The sequence below is a fragment of the Hyaena hyaena genome, unplaced genomic scaffold (assembly GCF_003009895.1).
Source record: "Hyaena hyaena isolate Hyena2069 unplaced genomic scaffold, ASM300989v1 scaffold_650, whole genome shotgun sequence".
In the NCBI taxonomy this organism is placed as follows: domain Eukaryota; kingdom Metazoa; phylum Chordata; class Mammalia; order Carnivora; family Hyaenidae; genus Hyaena; species Hyaena hyaena.
In genome coordinates this window covers 1-17,081 of record NW_024081283.1, presented here as the reverse complement: position 1 = coordinate 17,081, position 17,081 = coordinate 1, and the positions used below count along the sequence as shown (strand labels likewise).

The window sequence follows — 17,081 nt, the reverse complement described above, 5'->3', positions numbered from 1 at the left end:
TGAAGAAAACTCCCCCGACATCATGCAAATTGTACATAGTGACGTCAGGATTCGAACTCAGGCATGCTTAACATCTTTATTGACTCTCCTCTTAGTTCTTGAGCAGCTGTTTCATGCCCTTCAGCCTCAGGAAGATGTGTGTCATGTAGGACTGAGGTTAGGACCGGACGAGGCGGTCTGGGCAAAGTGCCAGCACACCGTAAGCAGAAGTAGCTGAACTCTGGATGGCAGCTTGTAGACCGGGAGGGTGAGACCTCACGACAGGCATTCGCCTGGGAGCACTTTCTCCCATTCTCCCCTCCCCCAGCCTGCCTCCCCGTACCCAGAGGAGCCCTCACCTGCAGGTCGGGAGGCATCCTTGGACAAAGGTGGTGGACGCAGAAATGTGGCAAAAAGAGCCTTGGGCCTGGAGCTACTTGGGAATTAGGGCCTCTTAACCTTCCCAAGGCTGTCCCCTCACAGGAAAAATGGGGGGGGGTACATCTGCCCTGCACGGTGAGCAAAGGGACCAGCAGGCGGACCACAGGCCCCCCATGCACCTCACCTGTGCTCTGCTGAGGCTCAACTCCAGTGTTTGACATCTAAAAGACTAGAAATGGGCAAAACAGCCATTTTTCAAATTTCAGATTCTCTCTTTTGAGATAGAGGCATGGAATTCCTCTTTCAGGGCAGGCTGCTCCCTTGCTTTGAGGAAAATACAGCATAAGCCTTTTGGCTACTGAAGAGGAAGTGATGCACTCATCATGGAATGGGAGAGGGTCGCTGGGGAACCACACCGCTCTGCTGGACAGGGGAAAGTTGCTGGTGTTGTGGCTGGAAGGGTATCTCCGAAGCTGGCGGGGTGGGGTGGGGGAGGGGGGGACAGGTCCCTGGATTTTTCCTCCCTAGGCCCTGATGAGTTTCAGGTCTAGACCCTGGGTAAGCTGGACCTGGGCCACTCCATGTGGGAAAGGCAGGCCTTTGAGACTGGCCACAGGCCTTGAGGTAAGGGAACCCGGGAGGGGCTCAGTCTATGGACGTTAGCGATGTGTTTTCACAAATGATCTCTTTTCGCGTTTCCCTACTTTCTGTCATCCCCATACTCGCAGTCATAGCTTAGTCTGGTCCTAGCTGTGCTGCAGAGCCTTGGGCAGCTTGTCCTTGCCAAGGGGAGCAACAGCTCCCTGGGGAAAGCCAGTTGTGGGGCCACCAGTGCAAGGGCGAAGAATTGGGCCTTGACAATACACTTGGGGAGCCGCCTGGTCAAAGAGGGGACTTCTGCTGTCAGCTGGGAAGGCTTGTGACTTCTAGGTGTTTGGGCAATGGGGGGGAGGTCCCTAGGGCCCCTTTGGGGCCACCCTGGAAAGGAAGAACACAGGAACACAGCACACCACCGAGCTCTCGAAACAGCTTTATTGACTTCCAGTGTTTCTCTTTCGGTCTGAGCTCAGCCCAGCTGGCTTTGATAGGTCTCTGAGATGCAGTGTCACAGGGCTAGCAACACTCTGGCTCCACCACTCCCCCCCCGGCCCCTGGGCTCCCCAGGCAGGGAGGAGGAGAGGCAGCTCATTTGTGCTGGAGAAAATGAATGGGCAGCGGGGTCAGAGGCCAAAGAAGCCATACAAGCAGCAACATGCCCGGAGTACCCATTACACACCAATCCTGGCCATGCGTGTGCGTGCATACACACACACACACACACACACACACACACACTGGTACACACACACTCTCTCACACTGGCCTCCTTCCCTTCCAAGCTCTCTGCCTGCCCACACCCATCAATCAGCCTTCTGGGGTCACGCCCCGCTTGTAGATCCCGCTTGTTCCTCAGATCCCAGGACTGCCCACAGGAAAAGAGCCTCTTCAGATGCCACAGGGCTTTGATCTGTACGCTTGAAGCCCAGCACTAGCAAGAGGTGTCAGGGGAACCGAAGCTTGGTCCATTACCCCTTCATCCACATTCTTGCCACCCCCACCAGGGTCAAATCAGATGACAAGATCTCCCCATCTCACAGCAAGTGACAAGCCCACCCGGGCTAGAACTACATGTCCCAAGATGCACAGCTCCACAACCACGCACCACTTCCCCCAAGATGATCAATCAGAAATGAGGCAGGGTGCATTGCATTCTGGGACTTGTAGTCCCCAGGAGACAGCACCAAACCCCCAGGGAAGAGTTCACAGGCTAAGACTACGGAAGCCTCCCACCCGGCCCCTGCCCACCACCCAGGCCCAGCTCTATGTTCAGCATGGGCGAGAGAAGAGGAATGGAGGGTCCCCTTCTAGTGCACGGGGAAGGGCGCTGTCCCGTTGGAACTGTGCAGCAGCTCTGGATCCTGGCCATCCAGCTCAGAACACATCTGAGGAGAGAGCGGGGGTGGGGTGACAGGAGAGATGGTGAGCCGCAAGCTGTGGAGGATGGAGCCAAGCATGCAGACCTGGGCTAGCCCTGTGGCTTCTCCCTGAGCCCTGATGCATGGTGAAGTAGGACGGGGTGCAGTCCCCTCCTAGGCCTCCCTCCTGGGGCACCCTGGCCTCATCCCACCTCTCCAGGGATAGCCGGCCTCACCTCTGCCTAGTCCCGAGGCCTGGGGCAGGCTGAGGCAGCAAGAGGAAGGGAGGAGGAGTGGGCTCCGGTTCCGAATCTGGACGAGAGGCTCCCGCCCCACCCAGCTAGCCTCCCCAGAAGACCTTATGGCCCTACGGGCCACAGCATCTTCCCGGTCACACTGAGGCTTTCTTGGGGAAGGAAGATGGGAGTCCTAGCCAGATGGCATGAAAGCAAGCGATGCGGCCCGTGGGGAAGTGCAGAGAGAAGAGAGCGAGGGAGGAGCAGCAGCACCAGAAGGGAAGCAACAGAGACGTCAGAGCTCAACGCTGCACAGAAACCAGGGTGGGGTGTCTGCAGCTGGGCAGGGAGCCCGGGAGACTCCCTGGCGTAGCTGCCGACTCCGGCTTAGAGAACCCCAGGCCAAGTCCTCCTTCCTTGACATCATCGGCAACACAGGTGGCAGAAGACCTGGGCACAAAGGGCCCGACCCAAACCACTAATGCCCTTTAGAAACTCCCCATCTAGTAGGAATAAGCGCATCCTGGCTCCTGGGAGGCCCTCCCGCTGCCCAGAGGCCCCCCACCCTGGGCTTCGCCAGGGACCTATCAGCTGGAGGCTGAGCGGAGCAAATGCCGAGTCCACACTGGAGTGTGGGCGGACATGGGAGGGAGACCGGCGGGGGGAGCACGGGCTGGAGAAGGGCTCCTGGCAACCCAGGCCATGCCGTGCCCCTCTGCTCCCGACGGTGAGCAGGACCCCTGGTGGCCCTGAATCAGGACGGTTTGGGCCTGTTTTTCAGAGGATGAGGCAGCGCGAGGCCTTCTCCTCCGGGGATGGGCTGGGTTTGGCCGTGTCCCCCCTTGCAGCCTCGGGGGCCCCCCCCATGCCGGGATCTTGGTCCTGGGCCTTGGGCCGCCCCTGCCGGCGCCGCTGCGCCCCCCGCCCACCTGCCGGTTTCTTCCCAGCTGCCTCCATCTCTGACAGGCTGTAGGCCATGGCAAGCTGCAGATCTTCATCATCCTCGGAGAGGTCGCTGTCAGAGGGGCGGGAGACAGGGGCCTGCCGGACCTGTGTGCCCCCGGACCTGGCGGTGACGGACTGTTGCTGCTCACGACGGCTCAGCTCCAAGCCCAGTGCCAGGTCATCTGGGACACCTACAGGAGTCACGGCAGCCATGAAGCCCTCCGACCCCGGCCAGGGGAACTCCCGCCAGGCTGCCCACTCACGGCCCCTGTTCTGGAAGCAGCATGCGTGCATTTTGGTTGCAACAGGTGCACACCGTCTCCCTGCCTGGGGCAAGTTACTCAACCTCCCTGAACCTCCCTTTCTCACCTGTAAAATGGAAACGATGACAGTATCTACATTGTCAAATCGTTCCGATGACTAAATAAGACAGAGCTCACAGAGCCACGGGACTCTCCCATTCTTGCGGGAAGAGTGCCACCCGGGGAAGCCTGTGTCCTGAGTGTAACTCCTGGCTTCACCCCTTACTAAGCAGGACAAAAGCCTGGGGTCTGGGGCTACTTGGGAGTTAGGGCCGTTTAATTGTGTTCCTCATGTGAAAAATAGGGTGAAAACAAACAAAACAAAACAAAGAAAAATAGAGAGAGTATCAACAACTCTGCTTCCCCCGTGGCTGTTTCAATACAGAGGCCATGTGTTATGTGCACAAGTGCTTTCAAAATAGTCAAATGCTGGGGCGCCTGGGGGGCTCAGCCGGTTAAGCGTCGGACTTTGGCTAAGGTCATGATCTCACGGTTCATAGGCTTAGGCCCCACATCAGGCTCTGTACTGACAGTGTGGAGCCCGTTTGGGATTCTCTCTCTCCTTCTCTCTCTGTCCCTGCCCCACTTGCGCTCTCTCTCTCCAAATAAATAAATAAACACATAAATAACTTTTAAAAAGATGCTGCGGCAGCTGGGTGGCTCATTCAGTTAAGTGTCCAACTTCAGCTCAGGTCATGGTCTCATAGTTCATGAGCTTGAGCCCTGCATCAGGCTCTCTGCTGTCAGCGCAGAGCCCACTTCAGATCCTGTAGCCTCCTGTATCTCTCTCTCAAAAATAAACAAACATTAAAAAAAAAAAAATAGTCCAATGTTCTGCAAACAGCAGGCACCCACTAATGATGAGGGTGATTAGCTGGCCCTCTGAGATTCCTCAGATCCCTGCCCCAGCCCCTATCCCGGGACCCTCATCTCTGATGCTGCAAGTCTGGCCTGTGGCTGCCATTCCCTCCCTGCCCCAAAGGAGCTCAGAGAAGACCAGTCTGGGAAGGGGCCCAGAGCTGGGGCTTCCTGCCAGGGACTGGGTGGCAGAGCCACTTCTCACCATTGATCGTGACTGACTTCAGCTGCCCGTCTTCTTCCACTTCCACCCGTTCCTGCCCGTTCTCCATGATTCTGCGGGGGGTGGTGCAGTTCACTCAGTGAGCATGCGTGAGTCCTGCAGCTGCCTGTCCACGGCCTGGGACGCTGCCGTGAACAGGACAGACCCTGCCCACAGGGGGCTGACATTCTAGTTGTACGTAGCTCCCCCTCCGCCCCTCATCCCTACACCTGGTATGGTCCCAAAGGAGCCCTCACCTGCGTGTCGTGATGCGGCGCCCTTGGACAAAAGTGGTAGACGTAGAAACAGAGCGAAAAGCACCAGCCCCAGGACTGAAGGAGAAAGATGAGGAGGAGAAATCTGGAATGGAGACAAAAGAGGAGGCAGAAAGGCTGTCAGAGGGAGGATGGAGAGGGCACGCTGCAGTCACAACAGGCCAGGAAGCTTCATGGGGTGTACCCGCAGAACTGATTGGGGGGGTGGGGGTCAGGTCTCCAGATGCACAGGAGAAGAGGCTTGGAAAAGCCTAAGCTGGGAGCTGGGATGAGGAGTTCCAGCATCCAGAGCTTGCAAAAAAGGGAAGGGAAAGCACTTACCCGAATGCCCAGGAAAGGAGGAAGAGAAGGTGAAGAAGGGGCCCGAGGGTCGGGAACCCCGGCTCTGGAGCTCTGAGAAGGGGCCCAGGTCATCTGCAACCAGCAAGCAGATTAACAGTCATCTGGTAAAAAGACTTGCCCCCCAAAAATGTGTGAAGCCTGTCAGTCTACAAATGTAACCTGATAAGCATTTCTGATTTTTCTTTTCTTTTTTGGTTGGACTTGTTTACAAATTAAATTTCCTCTTAATATTATGTATGGAAAAGACCAATAGTAAATTCTGTCCACAAAATAAATAAAGGAAGGAAGGAAGGAGGGATGGGAAAGCGGACAGGAGGACAGCTAGCTCCTTACGGGCAGATAAGCAAGGTGTGAAGCTGGCCACCCCTGGCCACCCTCCGGGCTCTCCCCTTTGCTATGCGACTCTAAGCAAGTTATCTGAAAGTACCTTTGTTTTCTCAGCTGTAAATGGGGAGAAAATGATCCAACTCACAGGGTTCATATTAATCATTCGAAAAATGGTATGTTATTTGTGATGTCATTATTATGGTCACATGGTGCTTTGAGTCTTGCTTTCATGGTTGCTATTGTGCAAGCCTAACAATGTCTTATTGTTACCATCATTTAATAAGGCGAGTCTCTGTGGGTTCAGGCCTGTGTGAGGTTCTGGCCCAGCTGTCACTGGATTCACCCCCACAAAATCTTCTGTCTGTGGAATCCTGCTTCCCTTTCAGCCTCCTGCCTCAGGGCCCCCCAGCAGATGGACAACAGGCCTGGAGCAGGAGCCGGGCCGTAAGAGGCCTCCTGAGCCCACTCACCGAAGAGTTCCGCAAAAGGGTCTCCACTCCCAAAGAACTCCCGGAAGACCTCCTCAGGGCTGCGGAAGGTGAAGGTGAAGCCGGGCCCACCACCACCACCAGGTTCTGCTCGAGATGGGCCAGTTCCTGGAGGAGAGGCAGGATGGGGAGAGGGCTTAGGGCATGCATCTTGCCCTGAGCCGAGGGACTCCACCGAAGGCATGGCCAGGAGCCTCAAGAGAGCACCTGCTGCAACAATCTGGCCCCCCCTCTCCTCCATGACCCACTTTCATCCCTGGGCCCCCGCCGCTCCACCTACCTGCCCCAGTCAGCCCTTCCCGGCCATAACGGTCGTAGATCTCCCGCTTATGCTCTGGAAAAAGAGACCAGATCATTTCTCCCTCCCTCTGGGATAACAACCTCCCCTTCCAGACTGGGGCCCTCAGAGGATTGCCGAGTGCAGAGGACATGGGCTATAGGTTTTAGCAGCGCCCACTCTTCACACAGTGGCTCCTTCTCATCTGTAAAACGGACACAGGAACAGCACCCACCTCACAGGGTCGTTGCAAGGATTAAATAAAATAATCCACGTAAACGGATTAGCATAGTGGCTGTTCAATAAATGTTAGCTAATAATTATTACTGTGGTATTGATCAGGGCTTAGGCTAAATGTCACCTCCTCAGAGAGGCCTTCTGTGACCACCGTAACAAAAAATGGGGCCATTATTCCCTACCAACCTCACTCTGCTACTTTCCTTCCGAATACTCTTGTCTCTGTACTTCTTTGGTTAATGTCGGTGTTCCTGGACCCAAAATGGAGTAAACCCATCATGCCCAGTGTCTGCTTGTCCCCCATTGTTCCCCAGGACCCAGCAAGGACCCAGCACCATAAACATTCAATGAATATTTTTTGAATGAAGAACTAAATAAAAGGCCTGGATTCATATTTCAGCTCTGTGTGACCTGGGGTAAATTACTTCACCTCTCTCCGCCTCAGTTTCCTTGCCTGTGAAGTGGGGGTGATAAATCCTGCCTTGCAGGATAGCTGTGAGGACTCCTGCAGATCACCCCCGCCGGTGCCTGGCACAGAGGAGGTTCGCCCCCGTAGGTCACCTGCCCTGCTCCCTTCCCTTTGTCAAGACCCATCCTGCAGCCATCAGATCCTGGGGAGCAGACACTGAGCACAGGGGACCAGGGGAAGAATAAAAGAGTACTTTGCACATAGTAGGTGCTCACTTGAATTGAAGCAAAAAAGAAAAAGTCCCAGAGTCCCTTTGGGAGGGGCGTGGAGGACATTTAAATGCCAGGTTGGGAAAAGGCACAGAGGAGATGGGAGGTGGCGGCATGGCTTTGGGAAGCAACAGAACGGGGCACAAAACAGGGGTGCCCTGGCCCTGGCCCTTACTGTCTGACAGCACTTCATATGCCTCAGCCACCTCCTTGAACTTCCTCTCAGCAAATTCTTTATTATCCGGGTTCTTGTCTGGGTGCCACTGTAGAGCCTTCCTCCGATACCTGCAGGAAGTGGGTTCAGAGGAGTGGGTCAGAGGACCAAAGCAAGCACTTCCCACCATGGGACAGAACGACCCATTTGCCCATTGGCCTGCTACTGTCCTTGCCCCACTCCGATACCGTCCACCCCAGCTGCTGGGGCCGCCTGGGCTGCCATGTTTTAATGGAGTCCCTGTGTCTCCTCTCTGCAGCCAGTGCTGGGGGCTGTCCTAGTAGCAGATGATAATGTGAGCCTGTGAAGCCCCAGCCCTGCCCCCTCCCTGGAGCGCAATGGGGCTGCAGAAATGGGAAATATGTGTTGCCATGGAGGGTACCGGGCCCTGGTCCCTTCTGGTCACACGCCTTGGGCATTTTTGCAGGTAACCTAAGAAAGCCCACACTTAGGGGCTGGGATTGGGGTTGGAGTGAGGGAAAGGGGGACCCACTGGAGAAGGACCCACAGTGCAGCTCCCAGCAGAACATCATGCTAAGGACTTTCTCCTAGTCTTCCAGGGGTCTTCTGCCTCCCTATAGAGGGAACCCCTCCCCCATCCTTTCTAAGGACCTGGCTCCGTCGCGGCAAGACTTCTGAAGGACCCTATGGTGGGGGCGGGAGGGGGGCGGTGAGGCACTTACGCCTTCTTGATGTCATCAGCGGACGCACTTCGCGGCACGTCTAGGATATCGTAGTAGGATGCCATGGCAACTCGTCAGGAGTCGGATGGGCCTCCTCCTCGGGGCTGCAGGAGAGGAGGAGGAGTCACGCAGAAAGAACCAAGGACCCCTCCCTAGGGCTGGAGACCCCCGGAGGGAGCCGGAAGGGCTCCCAGCGGGGAAGCGGAGCCCGCTGGCTTCTGCTTGGGGCCGGGGACAAGGCTCCCTCGGGCTGCCTTTATCGGTCCCCCGCAGGCCAGCGCCACACGGGCTATCTCCGCGCCCAGGCCCCGGGAGCCCTATCGCAGCCCCCTAATTCCAGCAGCCTGGACCGGGGCCTCCCAGCCTAAGCGGGGCCCCCCGCCCGCACCTCCTCCGCCGGGAGTCCCTGGCCTCCTGCAGCGCCCCGCCCCTGCCCCCCGCCGGAACCGTCTGGCACCGGTCGCCGGGCTCGCGGCTGCTGCGTAGGACGCGCCCGGCCCAGCTTTGCGCGCAAGCATGCGTCAGCGGCTCGGAAACTACTAGAGACCCAGAGGAGGCCGGCTCGGCCTGTCACCTAGGGGGCGGGGAGGCGGGGGGACTGCTGCAGGGGCTGCCGGGAGATGGGGGCGGAGCCGGCTATTTTGGGCTTGCACCCGGGCGACGTCATCCCCGGATGGGACCCGGGAGACTGGCAGCCGGCTCCCTCCCGGCGTGACGCACTCGCCCACAAACAAGCCACCCGGCCCTGGGTCTCGCTGTCGCTTTGCTATAAACAGGCTTGCTGATCGAAAGCTACTCACCACCTCAAGGACTCACAGACCCCCTCTGGACCCAAATCCTCCCGCCGCTCCCGCCCCGGGTCCTGAAAAGAGGCTGCCCCGCCTACTTCCCTGAGTAGGTCAGACCTGCCTGTCAGCATCTCGTGACATCCTCCATCCCGGTCGTCAGAGCTACAAGTCAGCACTTACTTGTTTGATTCTGATTAGCATTCACCTCCCCCGCTAGAATGTAAATTCCACAGGACCGAAATTGTGTCTTTTTTTTGCGCTAGTAGTGGGGTTCAAAAATATTCTTTGGATGATTAAATAATGAACAGATTGGACTCTCTTGTTGACAGTTTTGACACATTTGGGGGAGTTGGGGTTAAACGGTAAAAGGAAAACAAGGAAAAGGAAATTCTGCGGGTTCAAGATTTGTTTTTTCTCCCAGAGTGATCCGGTGTAGATCTTATCAATGGTTCCTGGGTTCAGGCCTCATGGGAACATTGGAGAACTTTCCAGAATTGGCTGCTACTTGATAGCACCCAGGCCAATGCACAAGTATTAATTGAACACCTTCTACACGGTAGATGCGGCCAGGGTGTAAAAAAGAAGAATATGGCCCAATTCGTGTATTCACAGCTCCAACATGATGAGATACCAGCCCAGCAATAGAGCCCACTGGGAAACCCCAAGGTTTTAAAAAGACAGACCTGGGTTTGCACCCTGGCACTTTTGTGTGACTTGGCAAAGCCTGAGGACTCAGGTTTTCCTACCTAAGTACAGGTAACACCAAGGGCTGTTTGTTAGTCAAATGAGGTGTGGTACATAGTATATCTAGGTCTTGGTACATATCTTCTCTGGCATCATGATCGGCCCAACCAGTAATGCTTATGTGAGTTCACAAGAGTGTTTTCGGCTGGGTGACCTAGAAATGCTTCACCAAAGAGAAAGGCTTGAGCCAGACAGGAGGGAAGAAGGTGGTGTGCAGTCCTCTACTTTACCTGGCTGCCCACAGTCTGACCCTTTTGCCTACATTTGGGGGAATCCCCTAACATTGTGTAGACCTGGCAGCCCACCACCTGTCACAAAGCCCAGACACTTGCTCTCCCAGACTTCTCGGCTCCAAGGGTACAAGCAAAAGACATAAGTTCTGCCAACTGAAAGCTCCAACTGGGACTTTGAATGTGGAGCAAGTCACAGAGAAGCAGGGGCAGTTGAGAATTCATTTCAGTGGTGGTTGTGAGAGGAGCCAGCAGCGGCCTCTAGTGTCTGGAGTAGGAAGTGTCAGTCTCAGTGCCTGGGTGAGAGGGAGCCGCATTGCAGCCCCTGTTCTGTAAGGAATAGGGGTCTTTTAGGCACGCTGTCCTGTGCTACGACCTTGACTATGATGCTGGCTGCTCAGCTTCCCTTAGTGCCTACCTGTTTGTGGAGTCTCATCTGGCAGTATTAATTCTATGTGCTACCCCAGCGTCTCTCCAATTTGTGTGTGTTTGTGGGAGGGCGGCAGGGAGGGGTCTTTTTCCTTTTTTTTTTCTTTTTTAATTTGCCAGAGCTAATTTCTGCTGTTTACAAGGAGAGCCCTGACTGACCTTAGTATAGGAGAAAGGAATCACTCCAAGTGTTCCAACCAAATCATTCTTCTTACTTCTCTTATCTCCACAGACATTTGTCTAGCACATACTCTGTATGTGATATTATATTAAGAATTAGGAATCCAAAGGGATTTGAGTTCCAGTCCTTGTACCTGAGGAGATAAAAATCTAGTTGGGACATTGACAAATGACAGCTGAGGAAAATTATATTGAACACATCTAGCAAACAAAGGGTTAATTTCCTTTGCTCACAAAGAAAAGACAATGTAGTTTTTTAAATGGGCAAAAGGCACAGATAAGACATCACAGAAGAAAAAGTCTTGACTTTTAAACACATGAAAAGGTGCTCATACTCATTCATAACCAGAAAATTATAAAGGAAAGCTGCAATAAAATACTGTTTTACTTGTCAGATGATTGACAAAGGTCAAAAAGTTGTACGTGCTGTGGGCATAGGCTGTGGGCATAGGCATGCTAGTACACTGGTAGTGAGAGAGCAATATGGTGCATATCAAAGTTAAAGGTGCATAGCTTTTGACCCAGCAATTCTGATTCTAAGAATTTACGGTTGTACATATGTACAAAGAAGTATGGGGGTGCCTGGGTGGCTTAGTCGGTTAAGCGTCTGACTTTCGCTTAGGTCGTGATCTCACTATTTTTGGGTTCGATCCCCACGTCGGGCTCTGTGCTGACTGTCAGCTCAGAGCCTGGACCCTGTTTCAGTCTGTGACTCCCTCTCTCTCTGACCTCCCCTGCTCACGCTGTCTCTCTCTCTCTCTCCTAGAAATAAATAAAAAAACATTAAAAAAATTTTTTAAATAAAAAAAATTTAAAGAAGTATGTACAAGGGTTCCAGCATTTGTTTCCAAAGCAAAGGATTGGAAACAACCTAAATACTCATTAATAGCAGTCTGGTTAAATAAACAATGGTGGGGTGCCTGGGTGGCTCACCTGGTTAGGTGTCTGACTTCGGCTCAGGTCATGATCTCGTGGTTCAAGGGTTGAGCCCTGTGTCGGGCTCTGTGCTGACAGCTCAGAGCGTGGAGCCTACTTCAGATTCTGTGTCTCCCTCTCTCTCTGGCCCTCCCCGCCCCCCTTGTGCTCTGTCTCTCTCTCTCTCAAAAATAAATTAACATTAAAAATAATAAAAATAAAAATAAGCAATGGTACACTATACAATGGAATACTGTATTGTTACCAAAACGAATGAAGCATATCTATATGTACTGATACGGACCATCTTCTAGGTTTTTTGTTAAATGAAAAAACAAGGGTAAAACAAAGTGTGTCTAAGTATGTACATATTAGTCCCCTTTATCCACAGTTTTGTTTTCTGTGGTTTCAGTTACCTACAGTCAACTGCAGTCTGGAGCAGATGATCCTCTTTCTGATATATCATCAGAAAGTCAAAATTAGCCTAACACTCCATTATAATACCAGCGCTATTCACCTTGCTTTATCTCATCATGTAAGCATTTTATCACCTCACATCGTCACAAGGAGGGTAAGTATAGTACAAGATATTTTGAAAGAGACGGTATTCATATAACTTTCATTAGAGAATATTGTTACCCCTGTTTTATTTTGTTATTATTTTAATCTCTTACTGTGCCTAATTTATAAATTAAACTTTATCATAGGGTTGCATGTATAGCAAAAATGTAATATATATGAGGTCTGATACTATCCATGGTTTCAGACATCCATCGGGGTCCTCAGCATGTCCCCTATGGATAAAGGGGGACTACTATATACACATTAATATACATGTAGATGTCTCTGGAAAGAAACACTAACAAAAGAGTTAATAGTGGAGGCTGTCAAGAGGGAAACAAAAGAAGAGGACTTATTTCCAATTATAGACTTATTCTTGCTGTTTTTTTTTTTTTTGTAATGTTTATTTATTCTTGAGAGAGAGAGCAGAGCATGAGCAGGGGAAGGGCAGAATGAGAAAGGGAGACACAGAATCCAAAGCAAGCTCTAGGCTCTGAGCTGTCAGCACAGAGCCTGACACAGGGCCTGAACTCACAAGCTGTGAGATCATGACCTGACCTGAAGTTGGACGCCCAACTGACTGAGCCACCCAGGCGCCCCTATTTTTGCTGTTTGTAAATCTTTTTTGTACCTTTTCAATTTGGAAGCATGTTCACATAATAACCGTCCAAATATACATGTTAATTTTTAAAAATCCAGGAGAAATAGGATATTGGCAAGACGCTGAGTGCCACCATACAAGGCAGTCCATGCCAAGTGCCAGATGAGTGATGGAGACAGACAGTAGGTGCTGGGGGAATCTAGAGAAGCGGGAGCTTCCCAGGGCTGGATGGCTCTGGGTGACCTAAGCTGGGAGGAAGGGCAACACAAGAGACAAGCAGGCGGACGCGGTATTCCAAAAGGAGGGAATGGTGAGAAGGCAGCTTGGAGGTCGGCATCGTCCTGACACATCAGAGATGAAGGAGTAAGTGCGTTGGGTGGAATGCAACTTGGGGACCTGCCTCTTGCATCTGCCTGCAGTAGGTAATTGCACCCGACTTTAGAAGCGTCAGGGATGAAAGAGTTCCCTGTAACGAGGGAGCCCCCAGGAGCCTGGGTGGCGCTCCCAGCTGCCCCATGCAGGTCCGGGCTGCCACCTCCCTGCATCCACGCCCAGTACAACCTAGGTCTGCCAGTGCCTGCCAGCAGAGTTACTAGCTGGGAGGCCTTGCAGGGTCTGAGAGGAGATGGCCACACAGCTGCCCAACGCAGACAAGAGGGCGCCTGGCCACATCTCTGGACGCCCAGCAATCCCGGCAGGTGAACACCTCACGTCCTTCTGGCCTCTCCCAAGCCCTCACCTCACATCCTATGAAATGTTGGAAGCAGGGGCCCCTTCCAGAGAGCACCCACAGCCCCCAGACCTGACTCCAAAGATGCTTCTGCCCCCGTTCAGCCCCAGAAGCTGTGTCTCTGCCCCCCACCCATGCCCTCCACCACAGTGTCTAGGCAAGGGAGTGTCAAGCGTCACCCCCTCCTTGCCTTTGAGGTGCCTGAGTCACCGTCTGGGCATTAGAGGCCTGGCAAGCCCAGCAGGGGTGGCGTCTGGAGGGGTGCCTAGAACTCCTGTGGAGAGGAGCAGGGAGGGCTTCTGAGGAAGGGGAGGGCAGTAGCATAAGCATCTGTCCAGGCTGACCTGGATTCGAATCCCAACTCCTCCATTCATAGCTGAGTACCCTCAGGCAAGTCCCATAACCTCTCTGAGCCTCAATCGTCACATCCGTAAAATAGGCATTCACTTAGCGAGTCAATTCAACACATATGTCACCTAATATGTTCACCCAGCAGTATTCTGGGTGCTGAGAATAGAACAAGCCCTGTTCGTTCCCATGACATTTCCAGTCCAGTGTGTATAACTGTAATTACCTCAGTGTTAAACAAGGTAATGTGGGTACAGGGCCTGGAAAATGTAGGTACTCAATAAATGACAAGTGCGTCTTGGGATCTGAAGGGCTCCCAAATAACTCCTCTTCTCTTCCCAAGTTTGGAGCCAACTGAGAGAAGACACAGGAGTCAGATAGAGATTTGTAAGTCAGCCCTTTTAGGGAAAAAAGTAGACTTAAAAAGAAAAAAAAAAGGGGATTTGAAGGTATTGCTGAGTACTCAGCCAAAATGGGCTTCTAGGGGCGCCTGGGTGGCTCAGTTGATTGGGCATCTGACTTCAGCTCGGGTCATGAGCTCACAGTCCATGGGTTCGAGCCCCACGTTGGGCTCTGTGCTGACAGCTCAGAGCCTGAAGCCTGCTTCAGATTCTGTGTCTCCCTCTCTCTTTAACCTTCTATTGCTCACACTGTCTCTCTCAGACATAAATAAAAACATTTTAAAAAATGGGCTTCTATGTGCTCCCACTGAATTAAAGGACTCCCACCAAGGGGCGCCTGGGTGGCTCAGTCGGCTGAGCGTCCGACTTTGGCTCAGGTCATGATCTCACGGTTTGTGGGTTTGAGNGTCGGTTAAGCGTCCGACTTCGGCTCAGGTCATGATCTCGCGGTTCGTGGGTTCAAGCTCCGCGTTGGGCTCTGTGCTGACAGCTAGCTCAGAGCCTGGAGCCTGTTTCAGATTCTGTGTCTCCCTCTCTCTCTGACCCTTCCCTGCTCATGCTGTCTCTCTCTCTCTCAGAAATAAATAAAAAAAAATTTTTTTAATAAAAAAATAGGGGTGCCTGGGTGGCTTAGTCGGTTAAGTGTCCGACTTTCACTTAGGTCATGATCTCGCGGTTCGTGGGTTCAAGCCCCGCGTCGGGCTCTGTGCTGACTGCCAGCTCAGAGCCTGAAGCCTATTTCAGTCTGTGACTCCCTCTCTCTCTGACCCTCCCCTGCTCACGCTGTCTCTCTCTCTCTCTCTCTCTCTCCTAGAAATAAAACATTAAAAAAAATTTAACAAATAAATAAAAATTAAAATTAAAAAAAAATAAAGGACTCCCACCATGACCGCTATGCACACACACGCACACGCACACACAACTTCAGGCCTCTTTCTTCCCAGGACAGAGCTGCCGCTACATGCTTAAATCCTCAGAGAGGACTTGAGAATACATGCTCTCCCTGGGCAAATCATTGTAAAACGGAAGGGAAAAACTGCTGCCCTGGGAATGTCCCTTTTCTTCTCCCAACCTCTCGCCACCCTGTTGCTTTCACTCGATCCTCCATCCATAATTACAGAGTAATTATGGGGACAAGAGTGACAGGGACAGGTGCTGGGTACCAGGAGTCACTCCATTTCCGTTTGTAACCCACCACAGGCCCTGAATGCTAGACCTGGGGGGGGGGTATGTGCTTTGTTTGTCTGTTTTCTCTGCAATCCGTTTCCCCCACCTTCCCCGCCCTGCTCTGTATCTCACAGGCTCACCCCCTTGTACTTAGGCCCCCTTGCCAACGAGCTCCTATCTAGTTTCAGACAGTGGGAGCCACTGGCCAGAGATTGAGGGCGGGAGGAAGGAGAAGCCAGGGTGTCCCTCCCCCTCTCTCTAAATCAGGGGGCACCTAAGGCAGTGGTTGCGTCTCCACCATGGCTTTGGTCCCTCCTGCCACCTCTGGGCAGCCCTGCGGTGCCTCCAGCTCCCACCTGGCATCCCAGCTCCAAGGCTCTGGCATCTCCATCTCATCCCCTGGCTCCTCCAGCCCTAGGATTGCTAGCACCTTCCTGGTGCTGCTGATCTTTCAGTTGCCTTCCCCATATCCAGTTCTGGGAGAGAGAGGCTGCAGGAAGGACAGAGCTGAGGGGGAAGCTGAGCAGTGACTCTCTTGGGGCTGGGGGTGGGGGTGGGGGCGGGGACTGCCCTAGTTTCAATCCCTCCAAAGGTTCAATCATCCCTTTAGCCCAGCAGAGGTTACAAAAAATCCATATATAAAGATTTTACGGCCAGCCATCTGGTTGGAAGGGCGGGCTTACCTAGCACGAAGTAAGGGATTGAAATGAAGGTCACTTGTCGTTATCAAAAAGTGGTGCGTATTGATGGAGATTACAAGGAGGTCAGCCTGCCCACCCCCACCCCCACCCCCCATGCACACAGCCGTTTCCCCACTGTTACTGCCACCGTGCCACTGTTCTGCCTTAATGCCAGCTTCTGGACTCTCTATACCCAAACTTCCTGCCTGAAAGAGACAAACCTTCGATCTGCAGGGTGGGCTAGTGAGCCCCAGCTGTGTCAGACTACTCTAAGTCACCACTTCAGACCCTCCTGGCCTCACCAGGCTCCGGTTGTAGCCCCATGTGGCTGGGACCGACTTCACTTACCTCCCTCCCAGGATTTCCCTGGTGACGCCACAGCCCAAGTGTGTGCAACCCAACAAGTGCAGACGAGTTCGTGCTTGATGGGGTGAAGCCTTGACCAATGCAGGAATGGAGTCGGTGCATAGGTTTCCCCCCCTTAACCCCCTCCTGCCCCCCCCCACCCGAGGAATGATTCTGAGATGCCATTTACTCAGCTGCATCTTCTCTGGGGTGAATTCTGCCTCCATCCCTGCTTTACTCTCCTTGGCCCTCATTCTGCTTCCTGGAATTGTACTCTTTGATAAAATCTGAAACCAGATTTGCTTTCTGGGGAGCCCAGGCAGAGATCCCAGACTTCCTACCTCTCTTGAAGAAGAAGCCATTTTCTCCCAAGAGAAAAAGACCCTTGTGAGACAGTAAAGGCCACAGTACTTTATTTAGGACAGACACATAGGGTTCCTCTAGTACTCATCCCCCTCCTCTTCTTCTCCCTCCCCTTCTACACTATCCATGCCCACCTCCTCGTAATCCTTCTCCAGGGCAGCCATATCTTCCCGGGCCTCAGAGAACTCCCCCTCCTCCATGCCCTCGCCCACGTACCAGT

The 17,081-nt window shown here is 53.1% G+C and overlaps 1 protein-coding gene across 8 annotated transcripts; it reads right to left on the bottom strand.

Annotated features, from left to right (window-relative positions):
* Positions 1 to 1,374: 1,374 nt before the first annotated feature.
* Positions 1,375 to 9,268, bottom strand: DNAJB2 (DnaJ heat shock protein family (Hsp40) member B2). 8 transcript variants are annotated; one of them, XM_039216677.1, is made up of 11 exons: positions 8,768 to 8,922; positions 8,380 to 8,483; positions 7,658 to 7,767; positions 6,571 to 6,624; positions 6,273 to 6,398; positions 5,455 to 5,547; positions 5,116 to 5,218; positions 4,862 to 4,932; positions 3,481 to 3,687; positions 2,552 to 2,580; positions 1,375 to 2,342 (listed from the first exon to the last, which is right to left on the bottom strand). In XM_039216677.1, exons 2-10 carry the CDS (start codon positions 8,442 to 8,444, stop codon positions 2,558 to 2,560), a joined length of 852 nt encoding a protein of 283 aa, XP_039072608.1. In that variant the 5' UTR covers positions 8,445 to 8,483; positions 8,768 to 8,922; the 3' UTR covers positions 1,375 to 2,342; positions 2,552 to 2,557. The 8 variants fall into 8 exon arrangements, 7 of the variants coding, with proteins under 7 accessions (XP_039072608.1, XP_039072607.1, XP_039072609.1 ...); XR_005525400.1 differs by having other exon boundaries at positions 2,552 to 3,687; positions 8,768 to 8,924; XM_039216676.1 differs by having other exon boundaries at positions 1,375 to 2,580.
* Between the last annotated feature and the right edge of the window lie 7,813 nt (positions 9,269 to 17,081).